This window comes from Ischnura elegans, chromosome 12 (assembly GCF_921293095.1).
Source record: "Ischnura elegans chromosome 12, ioIscEleg1.1, whole genome shotgun sequence".
Taxonomy (NCBI): Eukaryota; Metazoa; Arthropoda; class Insecta; order Odonata; family Coenagrionidae; genus Ischnura; species Ischnura elegans.
In genome coordinates this window covers 16312420-16339951 of record NC_060257.1, presented here as the reverse complement: position 1 = coordinate 16339951, position 27532 = coordinate 16312420, and the positions used below count along the sequence as shown (strand labels likewise).

The 27532-nt window shown below is 39.3% G+C and overlaps 1 protein-coding gene across 1 annotated transcript in view; it reads left to right on the top strand.

The window, feature by feature from the left end:
• LOC124169133 overlaps positions 1–27532 on the top strand; it is a 156007-nt gene that overhangs the window by 59293 nt on the left and 69182 nt on the right. The window contains exon 2 of the mRNA XM_046547636.1: positions 19857–20058. Coding sequence (XP_046403592.1) covers positions 20012–20058 — 47 coding nt within the window. The 5' untranslated portion in view covers positions 19857–20011. The remainder of the gene's footprint in view (positions 1–19856; positions 20059–27532) is intronic.

Genomic DNA, 27532 nt, shown 5'->3' with positions numbered 1-27532 from the left:
ATTTTAATCACATGCCGGCCTCGGTGGCGCCGGGGTAAAGTCCCCGACTGCTAACTTAGAGGTCGCGGGTTCGAATCCCGCCTGGGTGGTTTGACCACCATCCAGGGCATGGATGTTTGTAATTGCCAATCAAGGTAATTGTAAGAGAGGACAAAGTTGTAAGAGAGGACATTGTAAGTCTTAATTGTAAGAGAGGACAAAGTTGTAAGAGAGGACATTGTAAGTCTTAATTGTAAGAGAGGACAAAGTTGTCCTAAATTCGCTTGAACAATAAAGACGAAATTATTATTATTATTTTATTTCATGACTGTACGTCGAACAAATTACAAAATATCATTTATTTAACTACCATTTAAAAGAGAACCACAGAAAAAAATAAAGAAAGAATAGAAGCACGATATTCGGAAAATAAATCGGAGTTTGAGGGGTTAAATCGTCCATAATGATCTGACCGAACCATGGGAATCTCGAATCCTTGTCAATATCGAATCTATATGAATCTCGAATCTGTGTGAATCTTGAATCCATGAACATCTGTCAACTTCTGCATTTCAAATATCATGACGGATAGCAATTCATAGTGATTATTATTTTTCATTTTTTAAGTGATCTCCAATAATTTGTTTTTAGATTTTAAAACCTCTTCGCTTTGTCTGAATGCTATGCTGTAAAAAATTAGTAGTCCACGATAAATTTATTGTAAAATGCACGTACTCTTAATGTAAATAACTCTAAACGAAGTTCAATACCTACGTCAGTTTACAGACATTTAATTTTTCCATTGTATACAACTGTTTCTTAAAGACTTTCATACTCATTAAAACATTTCATTATGAGAGTGAAGAATTCATTTTAACTTCATCTAGAAAATTCCCGTACCTTAAGAATTTTCATTTCACTGATATATAAGCAGAAGAATACTTATAGCACTGATTACTCCTTGAAAAAGCTTTTATCACGTTTTACGAAATCAGTGTGTATTTAGTTCCGTCACTCTAAAATATTTATATTCTTATTGAACGATTTGGATTAGGTGGCTTTAAATCTTGCATCAAATATTTCATTTTGAACGATGCGAGTGGAAAACGTAGATTCAATTAATTCGGTTTATGCCCTTGCATCGTTCATTTTGAACGATTCATTCATGAAAGACACAGCTCTAATATGCACTACCTTGCAAGCCGCCTCAACAGGCAGGCGTGTGGCGGGGACGACAGCCGTGAACAAAAAAATAACGAAAATAAAATGCGCGTATTTAGTTCCTTAATCGCGAATATCACAAAAGAGGATTCTCAAGTCGGCCTCCAAGAGTGTTGTCACCGACCGCGCATTTACATAGGTTTACAAAAGTCCCCACTTTCGTCGCTGACGGACAAAGCGACCCGAGTTTCACGTTAAAATATGGTATAATTTGGGGTGTTGACTGCAATTTACATTTATCAAATTTATCATCTATCAAATTCATAAATTTTCAATGATGTTCACTTATGCAAAATATTTTCTCAGAGATGGTAATATATAAGTGAATCACTTGTAATTGGATTTATGGTTTGTATGTTCTAAAATTTATCACATTCAGTGGGTAATTAATCAATAAGCAGTTTAAGTTCAGTGTTTAAAAATGACCTTGTCACTTAATGGACATGTCAATTTCAAGTTTTCACGGCAATATCAACATAACAGTCAGCCGAATTTAAAACATCACATAATAGGGTAGTTTCCTTCAACAAAGAAAACGAAAAGCATTGATTGCGATTCATTACCCACCATTAGCGTATTCATAATACACAAAATATTTGGTTTTAGAATTCCCAGTTTAGACGAATATCATTGGTCAATTTTAACCTCATTTGAAAAAGGCCAGATTGGCGCCCATGCGATGCCACTCCACGTGACGTCACAGGGACCTAGTTTCTATACGAGTAGATGGGAGTTTTACATCGTCACTTGTTAAGGGATGGTGGAACGTAACACTTGTTTTGACTGACGCAGTCACGGCGAGAAAACGGGGTCAATTGGGAGGAACAAATGAAGAAACAGCTGGGGCTGGCGGACACATTTGTACAGATGGGTCGTCAATTGCCAAGGGTTCTTCGTCAACAATGCGATAGTGCAATTGGCCACGCTCTGCATCACTATATCCAGCCTCTGCATCTCAGCTTATGGTAAACGCTAGCTATCCTATATCTCCTCCTTGTCTCTTCTACATATTTCCTCTCCTCACCCACAATGTAGAGCACTTCCGTGATAGCTGTTCCTCTCCGTCAACATCATTTTGTCCATTCTCTCTTCAAGCAGGTATTTTATTCTCCATATCATCGAAAAGCTTTATACTTTTCCTCATCTACTCGGGATTCGAATTCCTTGATTCTTCCTGGCAAAAAAATTCATTTACCATTTTCCACTTTCTCCGTCCGCTCATTAAAAGACGTGGTGAAAGAGTTAAAGTGCCGATAAGCCCCAAAATTTGTGTTAATAATACATATATTCCACATATTTTTAAATCGTAGATATTCACGCAAGGAACGCAGAAATACAGTAACTTATTAACTTTATTATTCAACCGTCAATAGTTCATCATTTTGGATTATCCCCATGTTATTGGGAATGATAACGACATGGTAATATTCCACGATACGTTTACTAAGCCTATCCGGTTTCGACACTTACGGTATCATTCTCGAAAATAAACTAACAAGGAAATTTTAAGGGATAAAGAATCAGAAGTTGGAGCATAAATATTTGCTTTTAGAATTTGGTGGAGGCAACGTGATGGAGAAAGTATGACAACAGGGAGAAAAGGGTAGGGAAAATGGTTCTTTTAGAGTAGTGCTTCGCCATCACTCAGTTACTTAACCTGAAAGTTTGTATGGATGAGTAGGGCAGGGGCCTTCCATTTCAGCGAATACATTTTTTTCGTGGCTACGTTTTGTTTGCATTTTCACATCATTTTTACTATTCTTGGCTAAATTTCTCAATTGAGGAGGCCTGCTTGGCAGGAGAAACACGTGGTGTCAGGAGATCCTTCTTGGGCACTTAATACCCTTCTACCCATCCCTTAACTCCCCTGTGTTTGACGGTCACTGTCGTAAGCGAGAGCTTCACAAACCTGTGCGTGTGTGAGTGCGAGTGTCCTACGCGGACATTTGTTCCTTGGAGCAAATCCTTGAGGTGCGTGAGTGAGCTGTGCGTTTGTTTAACCTCATAGTGTTTTAGCTTGTTTCCTTGTATAACCCCCCCTGTAAACCTTGTAACTTCTCACCCCCCACTTTGCCCACCAAAGAGTACGGCCCTGGGGAATTAATTTTCTTTCAACTATTTTTGGCGTTAATAAGGATTTTTTTCAAGGTTTTGTAGGTGTTCGGGCTTCCTACCACATTAAAAAATTGCTATCTATAATGAGCCTTGAAAATAGAAAAATAAATTTCCGAAACGTTGGAAATTTTTTTTTTTTTAAGACTTAAACCTCAAGAGTTAATGTAAATGTGATATTAAATAATCTTTGAGTTTAATTGAAAGAGAGCTTAGAGTTACTACCAACTATACGATTACGCAATCTCACCCATTTTGATATTAATTGTTTCGGACAATTATAAATGCACATTTTCGTCCAACCTTAATTTTCTAATGTGATTGAACATCCCAAGCTTTAAATAAATATGGAATTTACAATGCAAATTATAATGTGGAAAATAATGGATACCCAAGAAAAACCGTTTTCATGGTAACTGCCAAGTGCATCCTACAAAATGTTTTCGTTGCCATAGCTCAGTAACTAGGGAGTTGCGAGTCTATGTTTATAGGACAATAAATGCTTAAAATTGTCTCCCCTACCATCTCTTGAAGTAATGCAGATTCCTCCTGAAACATGCTGTATATTTCAAATTTATGGCTGTTTTGAATTACTGCTTGTATTTCACGAAGGGGAGGGATTATTAATTTACCTTCTCTTTCCCTTCAGTTCTTTCCCCGCTGTCTTCCATTCCAGGGTATTAAAACGAAATGTTTTGAGAAGTTGCAACCTAAAGATGCTACAATATGTATTCAAACCGGTCACGAAATGAAATTATTCCCTCACACTCAACTCCGGTGGTCACTCAAATCCGAGTCGATTTTTGGCCTCGCCAACAAGTTGTCTGCAGACTCCCCTGTTCCCCGGTAAGTCAACCTCACCGTCAAGTCTTCTCATGTCTTCTTCAACCACTTCAGGTCACTTACATCTTAGTCCTGGTGTTCCCCCGAGGGCGCCCTCCTCCTGTTAAAAGTTGACCTGTCCACACTCTTCTTATCATTGCATCCTCCTCCCTTCTTCTTACATGAACAAGCCACATAATTATCCTACTTCCTAGAGGTCGTCCACTTGGGTAGTTTCCTTCATCAAAGAAAATGAAAGACAATGATTGCGATTCGTTACCCACCATTATAATTTGATTTTAGAAATCCCAGTTTAGACGAATGGGAATGATCAATTTTAACCTCATTTGAAAAAGGCCAGATTGGCGCCCATGCGATGCCACTCCACGTGACGTCACAGGGACCTAGTTTCTATACGAGTAGATAGAAGTTTTACATCGTCTGGGATTACCAATGTATGCATGAGGCACAGAGCTCAGGGAAAAATGTCTTAATAATTACCTATTAAAATTGCCCAAGGTCGAAAAGTTTCCTTCGTTTGATAGGGTATTAATAATCCTTATTTAAACGAAGCGCTACCTGATAGCAAGGTACCCTATGCTACCGCCATGCTCGACAGCAAGCAGCATGCATCGTAGCGGCGCTCATAGACTCGCACCAAAGTGGCTTCACACTGCGGCAGCAGGAACCAGAAAGACGTCACCAGGGCATTTCCCAGCATCCAAGCTTAGCCGTTGCGATTTCGCGCGCTTGAAAATGTTCACTTTTCATTTAATCGCGAAAAATAGATATCGTTGTTTGAAAATCTAAAAGCGTGAAATACGTACTCCAGGAGTAATAAACTTTCGATTTAGGCAATAAAAAATAGGTAACCATCCTATTATTACGTGAGGAGATTTCAGCGATTTTTGGACCCTCACCCCCATACCCCTTTGATGAGATTTGCCTCGACACCTCCCTCCTCCCTCTATTCTTACGTGAGATTGTGTATTTTCAGTGTAAATACGTTAATCTATTCTTCATTGCGTTGGATTAATTAAATATTATTGTGTAGAATCCAGCCATATTTTAATAGAGTAACATGTTTCGCTCAATTCAACTTCGTTTTCTCGCAATTTTACACTTTTTCTTTCGGAAAATAAGTATTCTTCATTCCCGTTATTTAAATCTTGGCCCATATATCCTTCTCAGTATTTTATTTTCAAATGTTAAAAGCTTCTTCTGGGTCTGTGTTGTTAGGGTCCTTACCTCCGCCCCATGCATGAGAAGTGTATTTTAATAATAACAGTAATAATTTATTTACTCCTAGGTTTTGTTTTTACATCTGAATACAATAATAGCAAAAAGAGAAGGAGCTTTAGGTGGTCTCCAACAGTGGTGCAGCGAGGGGGGGAGTTTTGGGGGATAAACCCCCCCCCCCCCCCTCAGAGCTCAGAGAAAATTTTAAGTTTAATCCATTTTACTTAATTGGATTGATATTACTAATATAATAGTGTAAGGATTAATAAAATATCCCTCAGAAAGCCGTAAAACTCACCATTTTGAACCGTTTATCTTAAAATTCCGCAATTTATTAATCTCGCACCTACCGCTTATCTAGGTGGGTTTTCCATACCCCCACACCCCGGTATCAGTTGCACCTAAATCCACCCCCCCCCCCCGGCCTTAATTCCTAGCTGCGCCCCTCATCTCCAAGGTTATAGGACCAGAATTAAGCCACCATAAAATAACAAATTATTTTATTAACATTATGACTGTGTATATTCTAATTAAAAAAACTAATAATAATACACGTCCGCCGGAGTAAGGTGTCTTATCGTGTCGAAGCTGTTATCTACAAAGATGGACACACGGGTTGCATGTGCCGTATGTCTCTTCGCTGAATCTTCAACTCACCGCGCAGCCCTACACAAGGATTATTCATCTTATTTTTATCATGTAAATCGTTTCCAAGAAGTCATAAATATATATATTCTTTCTCCTCAATGATCAGCAAGCACACTCGATTGAAGTGAGGTCGGTCAATTCGTTTCCGCTCTGAAACAGTTTTTACGGCCGTCTCTTTTAAGCATACACCTACCTACCTATGGCTGCTGTTCACCGTATTTTTTTCTTCATCTTTATGTCCCAATTAAGTTTTTATCCCTGCCCTGAATCCTTGCGTAGTTTAATTGCGTTCCTTTAGTCACTCGGGTCAAATGAACTCCTCCATTTCAAGCGACCGCTTTCGTCATAAAATTTAACATATATGCATATGCCTACGCAAATTTTTCGCTTTCAATACTTTAACGAGCCTTATCGAAAAGCTCTATCGAATGCAAGTATTCTGAATGAAGAGGACTGCTCAAGTTAAAAAAAAAATCACGTATTTGTGAATAGGTGCTGAAAAAATGTCAAATAAACCCTATTAAAAGTATGGCAATAGTTAACGTAGTTAGCACTAGGACTTAAGTTAGAATACGTTAAACACAACATGAATAAGGAGTTTCCCATTGTCTTGGTCCTTTTTATGAATTGAAATTTAATGAAAACTATTTAAAGAAAGGAATAAACACATGCTTTGATGTGACACAGCCGGATTATGTTTACGCTTTATGTCGATAGCACGACAACGGAAATGACAAAAACTTGTCGACGGAACATTTTTATTGTAAATTTCCATAATGGCACGACACGGTTTTTTCCCCTTCACTTTATCGTCCAAATATGCATTTTAGGCTTTTAGGGCTTTCCAATAATTAGGAAAAGGGTGTGATAAAGTTGTACTTTTTCACCTGTAATCTCCAATGTTCACACCGAGAATATCATTAATGAAATGGTTTCATGAGTGAATGTCCTTGGAGAAAACATTATAATGCTTCGATTTACTTCGATAGCTGTCGTAGCAGAGTCAGAGAAGGATTTGAAGAAGATTCTGGTAAATATGAGTTGGGTAATGGGTAGATATCAGTGGGAAATAAGCGCTAAAAAAACTGGATATAAGTGTGCAATGGAAGAGAGAGAATTGAAGACCAGGATTAAAATAGATGTAGGCGTTCGTAAGATATGGCTAACTTCGTCGGAAAATAAACTGCTTTTGAATTTATATAGGTAATAGGTTTTGTGTAGTTTCCAGTCTATAGTCTGACAGATATTCCTATCCAGCTTATCCAAGAGTTCAGTAGCACTAGTAAGACTGTCGTTACGACTTTTCACGTACCTGGCAGTCCTAACTCTGTTTTAAGCCTATTTCATGAGCATCCCAAACATTGGCAGAGCAGTCTATTTGGCATCATATGAGGGAGAAGTAGCTAATTTCTCTCGCTTTGTCGTCGCACTCTCCCAGTATTCCTTTAACAAAACCCAATTTACGATATCCTTGACCGGTTAATTCCCGAATATGTTTATTCTACGACTGATCATTATTGATTGTGACTCCTAGATAATAGCATGATGAATACAGTCGTCGAGGGACTCTAAGACGCCTTAATGTCTTCATCAATAAGGAAGACAAAAATTAAATACTTGCTATGACTCATTTTTTATGGCCGAATGTTGAAGGGAGGTAGCTATAATGGAAGGATTTCGGAGGGGGAGGTATTGAAGTCCCCTTTACGCCCCTTTCCCCCCTGGCTGAATGCATGGATGGTGTGAGCGATACAATGACTAGAAAAAATGCCAAAGGGGTTTTGAGGGAAAAACTGTGGCAATTAGAAAGGAATAGATCAATGTATTAAGGCAGGTAAGGGGATGGTGGTGCACCAAAAAGACATTAATGAGAATATTATCGGGAAAAGAACGGGTTTCCTGAGGCTTTCACTAGATCGTGGGCTTTGTGGCATCGGTTGCCACGAAACGGGACACTGTGTAGGTGATCATATGCATTCGTGCGTAGTATTAGGAAAAGAGTGGGCCGATTAATGTTCCCTGCGGAACCCCGGATGCCATAAATTACCTGCAATGGCCACAGCTACTGTCGCACAGTTTTTAGCCTAGGTGTCATTAATTTTATGCGTACGACGTCGAACGAGCGAAATGACATTTACAACGAGCAATTTGGCCGAGATTGAGGGGTAGCGATTCAGCGGGCGCAGAATATGCAGGAGTATTATACCTACCTTCATTATTGTGCATGTTGTATTTTATTTACCCTACCACAGAAAATAGTAACACAGGCTCTTACATCAGAGTTTTTCAGCAAGTTAACAATAAGGATAATCACATTGGAACTAATTATAAGTATCTACAAATTCTTGAAAATATGTAATTTGGCTCAATCAACAGTCAAAACTTGCCGAAGTTAGTAATTTCTATATTAAACTATTGTTAAGTTAGAGCAAAAAGATAAAGAACAATATAAAAATATAAATATGCAATGAGTCGTCCTGGCGATTGACACCATTAGTTTTATTAATCGAGACACCATTGCTGCCTGTGTTAGTGCGAGGAAAGAATTACATTTTAAATCTCTCTGTTTTGCAGTTAATTTCCTTTATTTTCTTCTCGTGATCACGTCTACCATTGTATGGCGGTAATCGAAGGGTATTCGTGCGTAGGTTTCCGCGGCGTTGTTCACGATGGCTGCTAATTTTTGGGTTCTCCAGCCGCGTCTGTCGTTTATGGTTGACAACAGTTTCGAAAGCCATCCTGCTTTCGTCTTCAGGTCGAAGGTGAGAAGTTTTCATTTTTTGCCGTCTTATATAGCACTGGCCGATCTCCCCCTGTGTGCTGATTGGTCAGAACTCTCTTCCAAACGTTGCTGACAAAACACAAAATATTAACAGGGACAACGGCTACCCAATCAGCAACGTTTGGAAGAGAGTTCTGACCAATCAGCGCACAGGGGGAGATCGGCCAGTGCTATATAAGACGGCAAAAAATGAAAACTTCTCACCTTCGACCTGAAGACGGATGCAGGATAGCTTTCGAAACTGTTGTCAACCATAAACGACAGACGCGGCTGGAGAACCCGAAAATTAGCAGTCAATCGAAGGGTATGTTTCACGTCGTCTGAGAAAAAAATCTTCTCCGAATATCTCACGGTAAAGGCCGCGCCGAAGGTGAGTGTCATTTGCTGTACCGGTGAGTCCAAAACTCACCCCAAACAGCCAGTTTATGAAAGAATATAAACAAAATGGCGCGTGTGCAGTGTGCACCGTTGTCAGAGTAATGCAATGTTTGCGTGAAAAAGGCAACTTAAAAATAATTCATTTCTGCAAGATTTGGAGAAAATTCAATCATTGATCGTTAATGCATGGAAATTATTTTTAAAATCCTTTTTCTATTTTAACAATTTTTTTTTGAACCGTTCTGGTTACATTTTTTTTATTTTTTCCAATGCATTAGGATTCCCTGCTGTGGATTTCAATTAACTATTGTAATTAAAAAAAAAAATCCTTTCACAATAGGGTAGTTTCCTTCATCAAAAAAAACGAAAGGCATTGATTCTGATTCGTTACCCACCATTAGTGTATTCATAATGTACAAAATATTTGGTTTTAGAATTCCCAGTTTAGACGAATATTAATGGTCAATTTTAACCTCATTTGAAAAAGGTCACATGCGATGTCACTCCACGTGGCGTCACAGGGACCTAGTTTCTATACGAGGAGATAGGAGTTTTACATCGTCTGTGATTACCAATGCTTGCATGAGGCACAGAGCTCAGGGAAACATCACTTAATAATCACCTATTAAAATTGCTTATTGTAGGAAAGTTTCCTTCGTTTGATAGGGCAATATTAATCCTTATTTAAGCCAACCGCAGCCCGATAGCTGGGTATTTTACTACCTGGTAGCGGCCTACATCGTAGCGGCGCTCATAGCCTCGCACCAAGGTGGCCGCACACGGCGGCAGCGGGAACCAGGATGACGTTACACTGGCTTTTCCCAGCATTCATACTTAGCCGTCGCGTTTACGCGCGCTTGAAAATTTTCACTTTTCATTTATTCGAGAAAAATAGTTATCGCCATTTAAAAATCTAAAAGCGTGAAATACGTACTCCAGGAGTAATAATCTTTCGATTCAAGCAATAATAGGAATCTACCCTATTTTTGAAAATGAAAAGCAATACACGGATGTTGATAGTAGTGAAGAGCCTGATCCGGAGTGTAGTTCTTTAACGTGCGGAAACGTGGACGCGTAGGAAGGAGGACGATAGAGGACAGGAGGCGTTCGCGATGTGGGGGTGGCGAAGAATGGAAAAGGTGAAGTGGTCGGAGAGCTGTAAGAGATAGGACGAAGTGTTGGACATTGTGGGTGAGGAGAGGCAGCTTTTAGTAGCGATAGGGAGGAAACTGAAGGTATGGATGGAGGCGAGTACTGTTCGGGGAGTGGATGTTGAAAACGGTGTTGGAGGATAGAATATTGGGTTAACGAGGGAGAGGAAGGAAAATATGTAATAGGATTTTTAGATAGAGCGATAGGGAGTAGGCCTTATTTTGAATTTAACATGGAAGTACGCGAAGGAGGGTTAGGCTGCCAAAATGCTTCTTAAGTAATCCATGGAGACCTACCTTAATCGGTAGGATTTATTAATTAAATTTAGTCCTCGCTTTGCTTTACGCTCCTGTGAAGATTCCCGTTGCAATTTGGACTGTGTTTACCGCACGTGAGCCTTCTTAAAGGTAACTCCTTCCCACCCCCCTCTTTCTGTTCTTGCTGTAAAGGCGTGGGCGAAGGGACTCGCTATTTTTTCGCCCCCCTTCCCCTCTCAAGCGCGGAGTTCACGAGTGAGTCACGCGGTGCGCCAACCGAGGAGAGTGAGGCATCACTCACGCCGCGACTGAACAAGTGAAGGTGGGCGGGCGAATGTACCATTCCCACTTTCATTCAAGGAGATAGAAGGCACATTCATGGCATCCCTTTTCGTATACCTACTCGTAACTTCTTTCTCGAAAACTTGATTAATCATCCACTATTTTATGAAGTAGCTACATATGTAATAGAAACCAAGTAGCTGTGATAAAATGTCAATCCAATCATGCAGGAGAAAGAATAGAAAACGGAGTGAGGCAAGGGTGTGTACTGTCCCCCGTAATTTTTAATGTTCACGCCGAGAAATTCATCAATGGAGTCAGAGAGAAGGCTTTCTGTGCCAATATCCACGAAGAAAGAATTAGTTTGCCGCGATTTGCGGACGACGTAGCAGTCACAGCCGAAATGCAGAATGGTTTGAAGAAGATTTTGACAGAGGAAAATAGCCAGGTATCAGCTGAACATCAACAAAAAGAAGACTAAGATATTGGTATGCAGAAAAAGAGATGAGGTTGAGACAAACATTAAGCTTGGAAAATAAATGCTTGAAGACTTTGTATGGAAGAGTTTTGTTTCGGAGGAAGCCGAATTACCAACGACGGAAGAAGCAAAAAATAAATGGTCATGTAGTAGCGCAGGCGAAGAGGGCTTTCTGCAAAAAGCATAATCTTCTTACAGCTGAGAGTACAAGCTTAGAAGTAAGGAAAAAATTCATCAGACGCTAAATATGGAGCATATTTTTCTATTATCTTTAACTAAAATCGTAATTATAATAATACTTGAAGGATGCTTTAAATAGTTTTTCTTTTGAGTATTCATACAATTACATTACATTTGCTTTTGAATGTAATTTGTTCCATGGAATAGTAAAACTATTAGTATCTACTATATAGTATGATTATTTCACCAAGGATACACGAATGGCGAATATTCCTCGGAGTAAAATGTGGTCATAGTCGCTTACATACGGAAGTGGCACTGTACAGCTATAGCTGCAAGTACGTCAGTTCGGGCTCACTTTGCAACCACACCTGCGGTTTCCTCGTAAACGGCCTGGTATGGGGGTGGCACGCGGGTAGACGCATGAAGCTACGGACCACACAGTATCAATGAATAAACAATGCACAATATATACCTGTAAATTATTTGTATAACGTGCCCGTGAGAGATAAATCTGTGAGTCAGGCTTTACTTTGTATTATGATTTACTCTGGTTGAATTTATAACAGTATCGTTTGTAATCGTATTAAAAACTGAAAATGATTAATTTAGAATTCGTGTTTTATTAAAAGAATATATTCTCCGAAAAGTAATTTGAAAGATGAGGGAGTAATATGGATTGTAGCTCTTTACGGTGCGGAAATGTAGACACTATGGAAGGCAGATGAAAAAAGACTGGAGGCGTTCGATATGTGACGACGAAGTGCTGGACATGGTGGGTGAGGAGAAGCAGCTTCTTAATGAGATACGGAGGAGATAGAAGGTGTGGATGGAGCGAGTACTTACCGGGGAGGGGATGTTGTAAACGGTTTTAGAGGGTAGAATGTAGGGTAAATGAGGGAGGGGAAGGGAAAGAATAGGATTTTTACGTAGAATGAAAGGGAGTTAGTTGGCTTATTGTGAATTGAAGAGGGAAGTCTATGAAGGAAGACAGTCAGAATTTTTCTTATATATTCCATGGAAACCTGCCTTTATCAAAAGAATACTTTCATAATAATCATAAATAGGCAGTCAACTTCTATCTGGTTAGAAATATAGCATTGGTAAGGAGTAGTTTTTCAACTTGTCTGTTCCGATGTTAAAGCGAGCGTTAAAAAGATTTTTTTTCTAATCAATATTACTTTAAGTTCATTATAAAATGTTTAAAATTCTCATCGTATCATTGTTTGCTACCTTGAAAAATGAATGGCTCGATGAACAATTCATTGGAGGAGCCAACAGTTTTCCGATTCGGTTCGTTTTCATTAAAAATATGCAAAAAATAACCATCAGGGCCCAGCTGTGAAGAAGCATGAATTAGGAAAGGAGTGCGACAAGGCTGTACATTGTCACCCGTAATTTTCAACGTTTACATTGAGAAAGCCATTAATGAAATCAAAGAAAAGGCATTGGGAGTGAATATCCATGGAGAAAAAATTAGCATGCTAAGATTTGCCGATGACATAGCTGTTATAGCAGAAACAGAGAAGGTTTTGAAAAATATTCTGGTTAATATGGGTTGTGTAATGAGTAAATATCAACTGAAAATAATGACGAAGAAAACCAAGATATTATTATGCAGTAGAAGAGAAGAAGTCAAGACTAACATTAAAATAGGGAAGCAAATACTGATAGAGGTGGATGAATTCGGTTATTTGGGAAGCAGGATAACTAGTGACGGGAGAAGTAAGAAAGAATTCATCAGCAGAATAGCCCAGGCGAAGAGAGCATTCCACGAAAAGAAAGACCTGCTTACAGCGGGAAACTTAAATATGGAAGTAAAGAAACAATTTATAAGAACCTACATTTGGAGTATGCTCCTATACGGAAGTGAGGCATGGACAATGACCGCAGCGGAGAAAGCAAGGATAGAGGCCTTCGAAATGTAGTGCTACAGAAGAATGATGAAGATCAAATGGATATACCGAGTTAGTAACGAGGAAGTCCTAAGAAGAATAGGAGGGAAGAGAAGCCTCATGAAAACCTTTACAAGAAGACGGAACAACCTTATAGGCCACATTTTGAGACATGATGGCCTGATGAAGACAATCGTCGAAGGGCAAGTGGAAGGCAAGAACGGACGAGGAAGACCTCGAGCAAAATATATGGAACAAGTAAAGAAGGATGTGAAAGAGAAGAAATACGTAGGTGTGAAAAGATTAGCTAATAGGAGAACTGAGTGGAGAGCTGCTTCAAACCATTCCTAGGATTGTTGACCAGTGATGATGATGATGGTGCACTAACACCTCCCGCCACACGCCCTTCGAGGCGGCTTGCGGGGAACTTATTGTGGATTTAATCTCACAAGAGCACCCGCTGGGAGTTGCAGCATTATGTAACTACCTGAGTCCACTGACTCCCACTAGTTCGTGTATCTCTCCCTTCCTTGAGCCTCCCAAGTCATTCACGAGAGAGGAGAAGTTCGCTCACCTCCCACCCCCGTCTATGCAGCGTTCCCTATCTGCATTTCCTTTCACACGATCAACTTCGTCATCGAATTTCAAGCGACGACGATAGGGGACTCGAGATCCGACCTGGATTCTCAAACGCGGTCAACATCCGCGCATTTTTCATCTACATAATGCCCTGCGAGCCTCCTCTGAGGTGCTTGGCAGGGGATGTTCAATCAATCAGATCATATAAATAAAATAAGAGAGAGAGATTGTGGAAAAGACAGATTAAAAATGTCTTTTTTTCCACGATCAATAAGAGACTATAACGGCAGCGATAAAACTCATAAATAGATTGCATGACTTGTAGTGTAGCCTACTAACCTATGTAAAACTTAATGCATGTTTCTCAATTTTATTATTATTTCTAACAGCATATGGTTAGTATACATTGTTAGTATACGTGACGTTTTTTGGACCGTGTGGTGTCCATGTGGGAGTCCAATTGCATGCTGGTGATTGATCACCCCCTGCCAAACACCCTAGAGGTGGCTCGCATGGTATTATGTAGATGTAGATGAATCAATCAATCACGCAAGAAGATTCCCACTTGCACTACACATGGTCATAAAAATGTTACCCATATTAATAATGTATCATCACCATCAGTTAACAAGTCTAAGATTGGTTTGACGCAACTCTCTATACCTCTCTCCTATCCACTAGCCTTTTCATAGCGACGTATCTCTTCTCTTTTACATCCTTTATAAGCTGTCCTATGTAAATCATGCGGGACCGTCCCTTGCCCTTCTTCCCTTCCACTTGTCCTCAAACGATTGTTTTCATCATGCTCCATAATGTGGCTAAGTTGTCCAGTCTTCTCCTTAAGGTTTTTAGAATTCTCTTTTCTCCCACGCTTCTTAGCACTTACTCATTATTTACACGGTCGATCCATTTTATCTTCATCATCCTTCGGTATCACCGCATTTCGAATGCTTCCTCTCTTGAAGGCCGTTTTACACAGGGCACGTACTTGCACAATCTGACGTGTTCTACGAAGGCGCAGTCAAAATTGCGTCGTGTAAAGCGATGAATTGCTAGAACACATGCGAGAATGCGTGGACGTGAGATGGAAAAATAGCCCCTGTTCTAACTTCTTTCATGCATTCGAGCGATTCCACGCTATTTTAGAAATCAATGCAGCTCTAACCTGCGCAATTCCGTGCCCCGTGTAAAACGGCCTTCACACTAGGACCAGACCTGTCTTTTTGAGGGGTAACATCTACTTACTCAATTATATCGCCAAGAGTTTTTTTCTCTGTAGTCCTAATTTTTTTCTGAATTTTACTAATGTATCATGGTACGTTTTCTGTCAATGTATATTGACATTTTCTCACGTACGAATGGAGTTATACCATCTGTTTGCTTTAAAAGACAAACATCCATCAAAATTACAGGTTGAGCGTTTCTATTTGTAACGTTAACGCGTGTTTTATTCAGGAAATCACAGCTCTATATTAATTCTGGCCATTATGATGTTTTAGTTAACCCATTTAAACATTTCACTTTCCTCATTACAATTTGAATGGAAATAAGGAGCAGGAATTATGCCATGCCGAGCGGCGTGTGGTAGGCCAGGTAAGGAGCGACGTGGCCACTGTTCATTTTAAATTTTTTGTTGAGACATTATTTGTAAGGTGAGGTGGGGTAAGTGCGACCTCCCTGAAGGAAGATCGTATTTCCTGGTATTCCCGTTCCCGAAGCAAGTGGCGGTAGTGCAACATATTCCGTACATTGTAATGGAAGCAGAGCCAACGACTTTTTAGCAAGCCTAGAAAATTTCCTAAGCTAGTTAAAATTGATATATGCTATTTAGGGGTCGCACTTACCCCACCTTACCTTAAAAGGAATACTCAGGTGCAGTTATGAATAAGGAAAAATGTTATATTTGACGAATTTATCGGTTAATTTTAACGTAGACGAAGAAATGATTAGTGACTACTCTACTATGAAATTCTATCATCGGACTTGAATAACGTTCATTTGTGGAGCCAAGAGTGGGGACTCGAACTTAATCTGAGCACATGCATGTCGGTACATTTCTTGCGGAATTCGTCCATGTCTAATCATGTTTATTCTGTGGATGGTATTAACTTAAAGGCAACAGACGAAGTGAAGTACCTAGGAGTTACGATAACCTCGAACCTCTCGTGGGGAACACATATAAGGAATATCTGTGGCATGGCCCAGAAGAAATTAGGATTCGTCAAGCGTATTGTGGGAAGATTTTCGGATGAGAAAGTGAAAGAAAAGGTGCCATTTCGCACTCGTCCGTCCGCACCTTGAATATGCAGCGAGCGTATGGGATCCGGTACACAAAGACTTAATCCGCGAACTGAATAAAATACAAAGGAAGTCTGCGCGTTTCGTCAAAAACTGCTACGGGTGTACAGACAGCGTTACGCAGATGTTAAGCGAATTAGGCTGGGAGCCGCTGGAGAATCGGAGTCTGCGCGCTAGGCTTAGATTGCTTGAACAATTGAGAATGGATATCTTTAAGAGCGACACAGAGAACATAATATTAGAGCCACACTATATTTCCAGGTCCGATAGAAGCGATAAATTAAGAGAGATGTTTTGCCGAACGGATAGATATGGGAATTCGTTTTTCCCCCGAACCATAAAGGACTTTAATAAACGCTAGTCCCAACCTCGTTAGAGCACTTCTTTTTTTTATAGTTGTAAACGGCTGGTGTCCTAACACCCCCTGCCACACGCCTTTTAGGCGGCTTGCGGGGTATTACGTAAATGTAGATGTAAAAATGTAATAGGGATCGACGGATCCAGGATTTTTATCAGATCTGGATTCGGATCGGATCCTTGATTTTCGGAGCCGGATCTTTCGGATCGGATATTTTCGGATCCAAATGCATTTTCAAATTCCTGACGCTGAGATTCCCCCGATGATTGTTCAATCTCTTGGGAAGAGTCACACTACGTGCCAGTCGCATTTTGCCTTTTTTATTTTCCCCGGCTTAAATTCTCCTACGTACTTAACCTCTGCGAGAGCTTTCAAACAAAACGGTTCACTAGTAGGACAAGAATCGCATTGGACGGCGCAATCCAAGATAGAATCGGAACTCTTTCCACTCTCATGGGGCGTTGCATTCACTGAAGTTATTATTTAAAATTTCGTATCCAGATACGATGTCTTCCGCGACTTTGGATCCGATGTATCCGCGGATATTTGGATCCGAAGTATCCGATCCGACCATCCCTACTTTTTATACTTTGCGAAGTATCTCTTCTGTTTTACATCCTTTATAATCTGTCCTATGTAAATCCCAACCATTCCCTTACCAACCCTCCCACTCCACCCCAAATTTCCCCCCTGTATAATCCTTCTCCCTCCCCCCTGCCAGAATTAGGGTATTTATTGGATTGTCGATATAATAAACAGTGTACTTGAGAATTACGCCTCAGCGTCGAAACGCGTCGTACCAATAAATAATTTTCCAGTGAAAAGTTACCAGGGTTGTGTATTTTCATTTCAACATGGATTTTCACAAAGTAAAAGCCGAATCGATTGAATTTTTGATACATACTATTTACGGGTCGCACTTACCCCACCTTACCTTAAAAGAAATACTCAGGTGCATTAGTGAATAATGAAAAAGGTTATATTTTTCGGTTAATTTTGACGTAGGCGTAGAAATGTATGCTAAAATAGTTATAACAATTCAAAATGACGGGTAAAGGAACTTCTAGTTAGCCATGCAATCCCGGTCCTTCTAGTTTTAAAACCCGAAGGAGAGAGAGTTGGATCGCGAGGTGTTTGTGTCGCACATGGCTGGGTGTCTGCAGTGTCGCTTCGCCTACACCTCCAGACAGCGCTGCTTGCATGTGCCGGTGGGCGGACGAGAGCCCTGGCCAAAGGCACGGGGGAGATGAAGGCGAGCTGCTGGATCAAGTGGGTGGGCAGGAGAGCAGGCAGGGGCCGGGTAGGTGTGTCGCCTCTTTTAATAAGGAGAAGGCATCGGTCGCCGGAAACGGGTCGTCGTCCACGCAACGCGATGGGGGCGTGCATATATGCTGGAGGGAGACACAACAGATGTCCCAGCGAGATATTTAAACCCATCCGAAACGAAAGCATCTCGCGGAACAATAGGGAGGTTTCCTATAATCTTTTTATTGCCTTAATCGAAAGATTATTACTCCTGGAGTACGAGTTTCACACTTTTAGATTTTTAAATGACGATATCTATTTTTTGCGATTAAATGAAAAGTGAAAATTTTCAAGCGCGCGAAAACGCGACGGCTAAGTATGAATGCTGGGAAAACCCCGTGTGACGTCATTCTGGTTCCCGCTGCCGCCGTGTGAGGCCACCTTGGTGCAAGGATGTGTGCGCCGCTGAGATACAGGCTGCTAGCAGGTAGCCGAGTGCCCTGCTAGCAGGTAGCGCTTGGCTTAAATAAGGATTATTAATACCTTATCAAACGAGGGAAACTTTCCGGCCATATGCAAATTTAATAGGTGATTATTAAGAGATGTTTCCCTGAGCTCTGTGCCTCTTGCATGCATTGGTAATCTCAGATGATGTAAAACTTCTGATTACTCGTATAGCATCTGGGCCCCTGTAACGTCACGTGGAGTGGCATCGCATGGGCGCCAATCTTGCTTTTTTCAAATGAGGTTAAAATTGACCACTAACATTCGTCTAAACTGGGATTTCTAAAACCAAATAATTTGTATATTATGAATACACTAATGGTGGGTAACGAATCCCAATCAATGCTTTTCGTTTTCTTTGATGAAGGAAACTACCCTATAGTCGTAAAAATAGACTTATCAGGACGCGAAGTGAGAACGATTTACCTAATCGAGTTTCTGTAACCGAGTTTACCTACTACCGAGAATCTGGCAAGTCCGCCAGATCTTGGAAATCTACTCTTCAAATTAAGTTATGGTTTTCTTATTTCGAGCTGATATTTTTAATTAAGTTCTAAGAAACCTTAATGCTATTGAACTCATTAGTATTTTAGTTATTCATGGAAACGCAGAAACTAGTCGTAATCTGATCCACGCCCCCAACGAAATCGCCGTTTAGTCTTACTTGATGCTCTAAATCATATCATGACTTTATTGCGTCCATGTCTCCGCTATAGAAGTTACAACAGATCTAATTATAGTTTTATAGATTTTGGAAATCTACTATTCTGAAGTGTTGCATATTTTACTGAGCCACAAAGGAAATTAGACGTTTTGGATGAATGAAATTAAACTTTATTTTTCCACCGAATTTTTTTTAACTTACTACCATGGTATCAACAGTTAATGTCATCTTGTGGTTATGTTCAGAAAATTCCACAAACTAAAGCCGGAAACCACCTAATATATGAGACATTAACGAGAAAACATTTATGAGATGGACGAAGCAAGCAAAGGACATTCATGAAACGGCTGGGCTCAAGACCATCACAATGATATTTATCGGGACATTCGGAGGAAACTTTTTTCCAGTTTTAATTATATATTCGGCGACCGACAGTGGTACGACACATTTTAATACAAACCGTTCAATAGCAATGAAACAGAAATCGTTAATGAAACATAAATTAAATAAAAAAAAGCCCCTTCTCTAATTCCAAACGGCATTCTCGCAACTTTAACATGTTTGCAGTTTTTTTGCAATGTTTTAACTCCCGTAATGACCGTGCCCCTTGTAAAACGGCCTCTAGAAGATTCGACGCGAAGGACAACCCGAAAGCCTATCTGCGCCATAATTTTCTCAAAATGCGACATTTGTTTCAAATTTCAAAGTATACTTAAAACAAGTGTGATGATCACTATGTTCTTCACCTTTTCTTATCATGCATCATATTTCTCCTGTCTACAGGGTACGAGGGGTTTCTCCCACAACCCTTTCTGAGAGGGTGCGCAGTTGACGAGGAGCAATAAGGTCGGAGGAAGTTTGTGAGGCAAGGAGCCGTACCATCGTCATCGGGGTGCAGTTGGAAGTGACATTTGGTTTATCCAATTCTAGTCAAGACGATGACGGACACTCGAAGTGCTTCGAGTTGGCGGAGGATACTTCAAAGGTATGTGCCCGCATTTTTCTAATTGCCGCACAGATACATCGCGTTTACGACTTTGCAGCTACATAATTGATTGAAATATCAAATTTCCTTGCACACGCATTGTATTTAAATACCTTCAAATAAGTGCATGAAATTTCATGCTACGGCATCATAACTTCATTATTATTTACTTAATATTTATAAAATTGATTGTTTGAGGCGTAACTTCGTGAAATCGATTCATAATTAACATTAAAAAGAAGAACTTTGTGCTCTCACATTAATATTTATTCACGACCATGGTTTCAACCAACGTTATTATTTAAGCTATTATAACGTTGGTTGAAACCATGGTCGTGAATAAATATTAATGTGAAAGCACAAAGTTCTTCTTTTTAATGTTAATAATATTTATAACTTCATATAGCTTATCGAGTTTATAGTTTTATATTTCGCCATTTTTGCATTGTTGCTAGGCACAGGATTTTACTTGTAATAAATAAACATTCATTCTGGCTTTGACGACAAGACAGTTGACATCGCTTTCAGAGTTGTATTTCAAGTTGACTTTTGGTGTTCTTATTCCGAGCTTTTATTTTTAATTTAGTTCCAAGAACACTTATTGCTATTGGACTAATTATTGTTTTAGTTATTGATGGAAACGCAGAAACTCGTCGTATTCCGATCTGCACACACGAAGAAATCGCCGTGTACTCCCATTTGTTGCTTTGAAGATCATTTCATGACTTTATTATGTCCATGTCTCAGCTCCATAAGTTATAACGGGTTTCATTATAGTTTTATTGATCTTCAGCTTTATATTCCGTGACAGTAGAGTTGATTTGAGGAGGGTTGCAGTTGCAAACAATGCCTTGTTACTCTATATTAAGCCTAAGATTGATCGTCAATGAAATGAAAAATTTGGATGAATTCCACCAATTTATTTTTAGTCACGATTATTTTCAATTCAGATATATCATCCTCATGCACCTGGTAATTGTGATCATGTTACAAAATATATTGGAGTAATACAACAAATGTTTCATTTCATTAACGATAAAATTAACTTCCACAAAGTTTAGCTTGATAGACTTTAATCCCTAGGTTCATCGTTGTGGGTATCTTACTTTCTTTATTAAGTCTGACCACTTAAACTTATTGATATCCTCAAACTGATAGCATACAAAACATAATTTTATTAAAGATACCATCCATACGATACCTCACGATCCTTCAGCTGTTATTAAGCTCGCGAATTGCTACGCAACGATTCTGGCTATGAGACAGTTCTACAATTTTATTCATGCACTTCTCCTTGTATCGCGATGTCATCCTTCATTTTTTTTCCGTTCGCAATGTTTCCTCCGCGGGTGATCCTCAAATTGCAATTCACCCGTCAGGCCCCGCCGCGGTTAGCTTTTAACTAGCCGAGAGACTTATAAGCCACGTCTCAGGAATGCAAAACTGGACGCGCAGCTGCCGTTTTGAACTCTTTGGGACGAATTAATGACTGGAGAATACGATTCCGTAGGAGTAGCGATGGAAAGTTGTTCCTACGCTCTCGAATTGCCGGTGCACGCCTATCTTGTTTATGATTCTTCACCCCGCGTACTGCATACGTCTGGCGTTTAGACAGATATTGGATCAGAATCCCATTGATTTATACGCCAATCTCCTCATCCTGGGATTCACCGTGTGGTCTCAAAATGGTTCCATTAAGATGTATCATTCAAGCATTCTACCGTTTAAGGTAGGTTTCCTTGAAGTATTTAATAAATATTCTGGCTCTTCTTCAATTCATAATTTGGCCAACTCCCTTTCATTATATCTAAAAAATCCTAATCTTTTCCATCCTCTCTCTCGTTTACCGAAATTTTTACCAGTGGCGTTGCGATGGGGGTTCTGACCCCCCCCCGAAATATAAACAAATTTAACTGCAAAAACCATTTTTTTATGTTCTCATCCTTTTTTATGTAATCCTGAAAACATACCCTTTTTCATTGTCTGTTACCAGTGGCGTAGCGTGAGGTATGGTGCGGTGGTCAGGACCCCACAAAATATAAAAACACAATTTCTATCCTTCATAAAAGAAAACAAAATATTGAATAATCATGAATTTACAAAAGATCTCTTTGGTGAATGAAGTTTTTCAATGGTGAAATGTGTTGAAGTTAATTTCAAATCCTCTACTTAGTACTCTGATTTTTTTTTAAATTTCCACTATTCTTTTTGACCCTCCCCCGAACGTAAGTCCTGGTTACGCTTCTGCTATCTTCCCTCTAACACTTTTCAACATTCCTTTCCCGCTAAGCACTCCCTCCATCCACAACTTCTGTCTCCTCCATATCTTATCTAAAAGATGCCTCTCTTCACCCACCATGTCCAGCACTTCGTCGTTCCTCTTCCTCTCCGTCCACTTCACATTCTCCACTTTCTTATATACCCACATATCGAACGCCTCCAGGCTTCTGTCATCCTCCTTCCTAAGTGTCCACGTTTCTGCTCCTGTTCTTCAACAGAAAATCTTACAAGTTAGTTCAGTTTCTGGTTAACTGGAAAGAAGAATAGGCCGGAAATTCTTCATTCAAAATGCGGAAAAATTGTGTCGATACATGAAGTTGGGTAAAAATAAATCAAAAAAATAATTCAAATTAGTCCACGATTCAAAATGAGTAGTTCTGAAAAGGTAGTTTCCCCATAATCGACAACATCCATCGAGGTTAAAAAAAAATACAATCGAGATTTTAAAAGGTGGTGAATGACTGGAAAAGAATTCAGCGTAGGGGTTTACGGGGAATTCACCGCGTGTGGCCATGTTTGTAGACAACAGTTTCGCCGGCAATGCAGCTGGCGTCTTCAGGTCGATGGAGTGCGGAGAGGTGGTATAGACTCACGGGATAACCGCTCTGACAAAACACGAATATCGTGCTGTACGGGTGAGCCTTGTCTCACCCCAATCAGCCCGTTCACAATAAACAATTTAACAAATTGCGCATGTGTATTGTTGGTGGTGCAAAGTGTTTTGTATGAGAAATAGAAACTTAAAACCAGAAATTTTAGACAAAATACAATGAAGATTCAGAACAGCAGACGATATACATTTGTTTGCCTTTTATTGGATTGCTTTATAATTTCTAATTGAATAAAAAATCTAATAATAAGTAATTTTTGTTTATTATTATTTTTTCACTTTTTTATTCAAAATATTCTCAACAATTTGCAGAATATTATCTATTTCCAATTTTTCATTGTTATTATTTTTATTCTTTTTAGTATTTTTATATAAATTGAACCATAATTTGATAAAAACTTCTGATTTGAAGGAGGTAAAGACGTAGAAAAGACTCGAATAGAAGAGTAACTTGATGAGGCAGTGTATGTATAGTTGGAATATATGGGTTGTAATCCCAGATATCTTTAATAAGAGAATTATTTGTGCCCCTCAGCCTGTACTTGAAGTTAAGAACTAAGTGGGAGATGAAGATTTTATATAATTACACCGATTTATATTAGTTTTTTTTTAAGTGGGGAGTTTATGAACTGAAAGAACATCTGAAACTTTGAATAAGCGGCTAATATGGAGGAGGGATCCGATGGATTCATTTTGAAAGATTTCTAGTCGACCGTCCTTTATATTTAACCTACGCGTCGTAGTCAGGCGTCTTCTCATTGGTCCATATAGGAGGCTGGAGCCTTATGCTAAGTCAATAAATTCAACTGAAGAAGTAGTTCGTTGACTATCCTTGCGAACTGTTAAGTTTCACTTTCATCATCATACCTACGGTGTGCAGAACATTAGGTGTCATTTTTTGCCAAAACTACTCTAGAGTTTATTTGCATTTTAAGCATTCTTCAAATAGTACGCTCCTAAGAACCTGTGTGAAAATGAATATTTTCGAATGAATTATCCAGGAAAGATAACCTTTCCCTGCGGCTGACGGTTTGCAGACAATAGGTATGGATAGGTTTAGAGAATGTGGATTATTAAATATATTTATTTAGTTTATACGATTTCCATGTGTTTATCCCTTTGAAGCATCGATTTCCATATAACCTACTATATTTGGCATAATATGGAGAATTAATTTGTTAACTACTCAAAGAGTATTCCGGTATAAGGTTCAGCGGTGACGAGTCTAAGAATAAGTTTTACTTTCTTTGAGGTCCTTATTGAGTGAAAAGTATTTCATCAATTTTAGCCAACACGCGATATTACATCAGGGTTTTTTTCAAAATTTAGGACATACTATATCAGTTTTTGTATTTTTCTGGTGGTAATAAATATTTTAGCATACTTCGACTAGCATTGCCAGTATAGTCCTTAAGAAAACGCTAATTTTCGAATGCAGTTTCCATATTTGATGGCAATGAATGACTAAATTCTCTAACCCATTTTCAACTGTGTGTTATTCCAGATGTAAATATGGTATCATCATCTTCAGGCGTAAATTATTATCTTACTATAGTAACCTAGTTACCTAACGAAGGAAGACATGCCATTTGTAACGGACGCCAGAATAGGAGAAAAGGATCGGTAAATATATTCGTTTATGAGAGTGTTGTCCTGTTATTAATTTTTGTCAATTTTTAGCTGCTTACTGGAATCTAATTAGCGGCGGTCTTTGCACGATTGCAGTTACATATTAAGTTTTTTGCAAAACTACTTTCACCATCTCTGTTATTTCTGTAAGCACTTAAATGTTCTTTCTTTCTGTCTGCCCCACGTAGACACCATTGCAATCGCTGCATTTCTCCGGGTCGCTTTATTAAAAAAAAGATGTGGTATAAGTAAAAGCTATCTAACCAAAAAACCTTGAGGAATGACTATTTTTTGTCAGAGTCTGAATGGATAATCACATGCAATTTCCAGAAAGCTTCTACCTGCGGCTGGCAGTTGACAGGCGTAGTTGAAGAATCCAAATGATTAGAAGTCGCGGCTTCTGTATACCCGCCTATGCCATCTGGTTTCGAGCGATTCCCTGTCCAAGGGAGGGGGGGGGGGGTTTCCATAATAAGTATGCAGACCGCGCTGCAGGTCGTACCGACTTCGACTCCCCGCGGAGTCTCCTTGATGTGACACGATGAATGGTGACGGGTCTGCTCGACGAATACATTGACGTCGCTTTGTCTTGGAAACGGTGGAACGAAAACAACTTCGGCCACATTTGAGACCTGCTTGCATTATCGCCATTTCAATCAAGGCGATGCATCCTTCTGTATCCAGCCGAGAGTAATTTGTTCCAGCTTCATGTATAGGCTGCGTAAGAACGAACGCTCGTAATAAATATTGAATGTGCGTCTCAGTTGGTGGGAAAGTCATATCTGAAGGTGGTAACTGTGTTTTTTACTTCTTTAATGTTTTAATCATTGTTAATAGTCATTTCATGCTTGTGTCACAAGGAAAGGAATTCAATATCCAATTCTATCTCTGTGTAATTGATGTGGTGACCACGGTTGTGTGGTCATGAAAACATCAAAGGAATGTTGTCGTTTTTAATAATTAAAATCGTGATTTCTCTACGTGATCGGATTTACGAAAAGAAATCGAATGAATCAATTAGCGCATAATTTTTCATCCAATTCATGTGAAAAAATATGATGGTTCTAAACTTACGTTAAGAGCGTAAGGAAAATGATTGTGAGATGAAATGATGAGGAGTGTGTGGGGAATTATTATTATGTATTTTTTCCTTTAAATTTTCTTCAGTTTTCACTGAGTTGTATTAGTGTAAAGAGCACGGGTTCTCACCAAGGTACCTAACTCTTTACTATTGAATTGCGTTGAGAAATTTTCTCGTGATATGACAGGTTGAAATTATCACAGCCTTTTGCAATTTGATGTATGTATTTGGATGAAGGTTGAGTGTTTTGAAACTGTTTTGTATATGCTTTGGGATGATACCGGTAACAGAGATAACAATTGGAGCTATATAAACTTGTTCCATATTTCATACCTATTCTTTTTATTTCTATTGCCAATTCTTGGTACTTATTTATTTTTCCGGTAAATAATAGTAATAAATTGTTACAAGTCGACCATAAAGTCGGGTGGTAACATAAAATCAGAAAGTGCACAAAGAAAAAATATAAAATACATAAGAATTGGAAATTTAGAATGTAGAAGGGAAGAAGATAAGGAGGGGAAGTCCAAATAGATAATGGAGGGACTGTGTTGAGAATGATTTGAGGGAGAAGGGTTTCAATGAATGGGATGGATGCCCATGATCTTAGAGTGACTTGTAGGCGACTAGTTGGGAACAGAGACCCTAAACGGGAATAAATGCAGAGAAGGAAAGTGAAGCATTGATTTTTGCATGAGCTGGAAGCATCTATGGAATCAGGCTCCTCGAGATGAATAATGGCATGGCTATTGATATAAACACTTGCAGCTTGCCACGATTATAAAATTTATAACGATCAATGTTTCTATGCTACTACATCATCTTCAAGGCCAGGGGCGGTTCCAGGATTTCTTTCTGGGGGTGGGGGGCACAAACGAGGCCGTATCCTGGATTTTATTCTGGGGGGCACTAGGATACCTCGTAATACAAAACGACTGCAATGATAATGGGACCGTATTAAAAATCTTGCATATTTTTTTAAGGGCCTGGGAGAAGGGGGGGAGACGTGCCCCCGTGCCCCCCCCCCCTAGATCCGCCTATGTTCAACACATTACCAACAAGATCTAGGGCCTTGAAGATGATCTAGTAACATTGAAATCTAGGCCGTAATAAATTTTATAATCGTGGAAAATTGTAAGTATTGTAATTGTATTCAATATGGAAAAATTCCGCTCCAACTCGCTTGAATCCGCAAATTTTATTTCATGGCTATTTGGTGTTCAATTCATTCAAAGGTAGTAAACGTAAATAAGCACCTACTAGTGACCTCAAAGATCGACGCGATCGATCATTCATCTTCTGGACGCTGTAGTGCCAGAGTATGAGAAATTTCGCGGGTGCCTCAAGAAGAGATATTTTTGGGTTTCCACGTATCAGTTGTAATGCTGGCCAAATTCCTTGTGAACGGCCGGAGATCTCATAAGGCCAATAAACAGTGATGCAACGTAGAAAAAGTAACGGAATTATTTTCTCTTTTTACCATATATTTAGACAACTCGTCTTCCCTTTTAAGAAAATTTGACGGAGAAATAACAATGAACTGCAAGTATTCATGGACTCAGCAATACGCTACATTTTTTACATAAAAACTTTGGATTGGATTACATGCGTACGCCTGGCTTAATTACAAACAACGTCACTTATAACACCTCATTTATCTCACATTTAAAATGTTACTCACTGGTAATCCTCCATATTTTGCCGATAGATATACGTGGACGAATTATGTTTCCAATGTCAACATGAAACGTCCCCCTTGATATACACATTCACCGACTGAAAACTTTTGATTGTAACAGCGGCTAGAATACGGAATTCCTTATAGCCTCACATCATAGCGCCTAAGTCCACAAAACCATTTTTTTTAATTACTC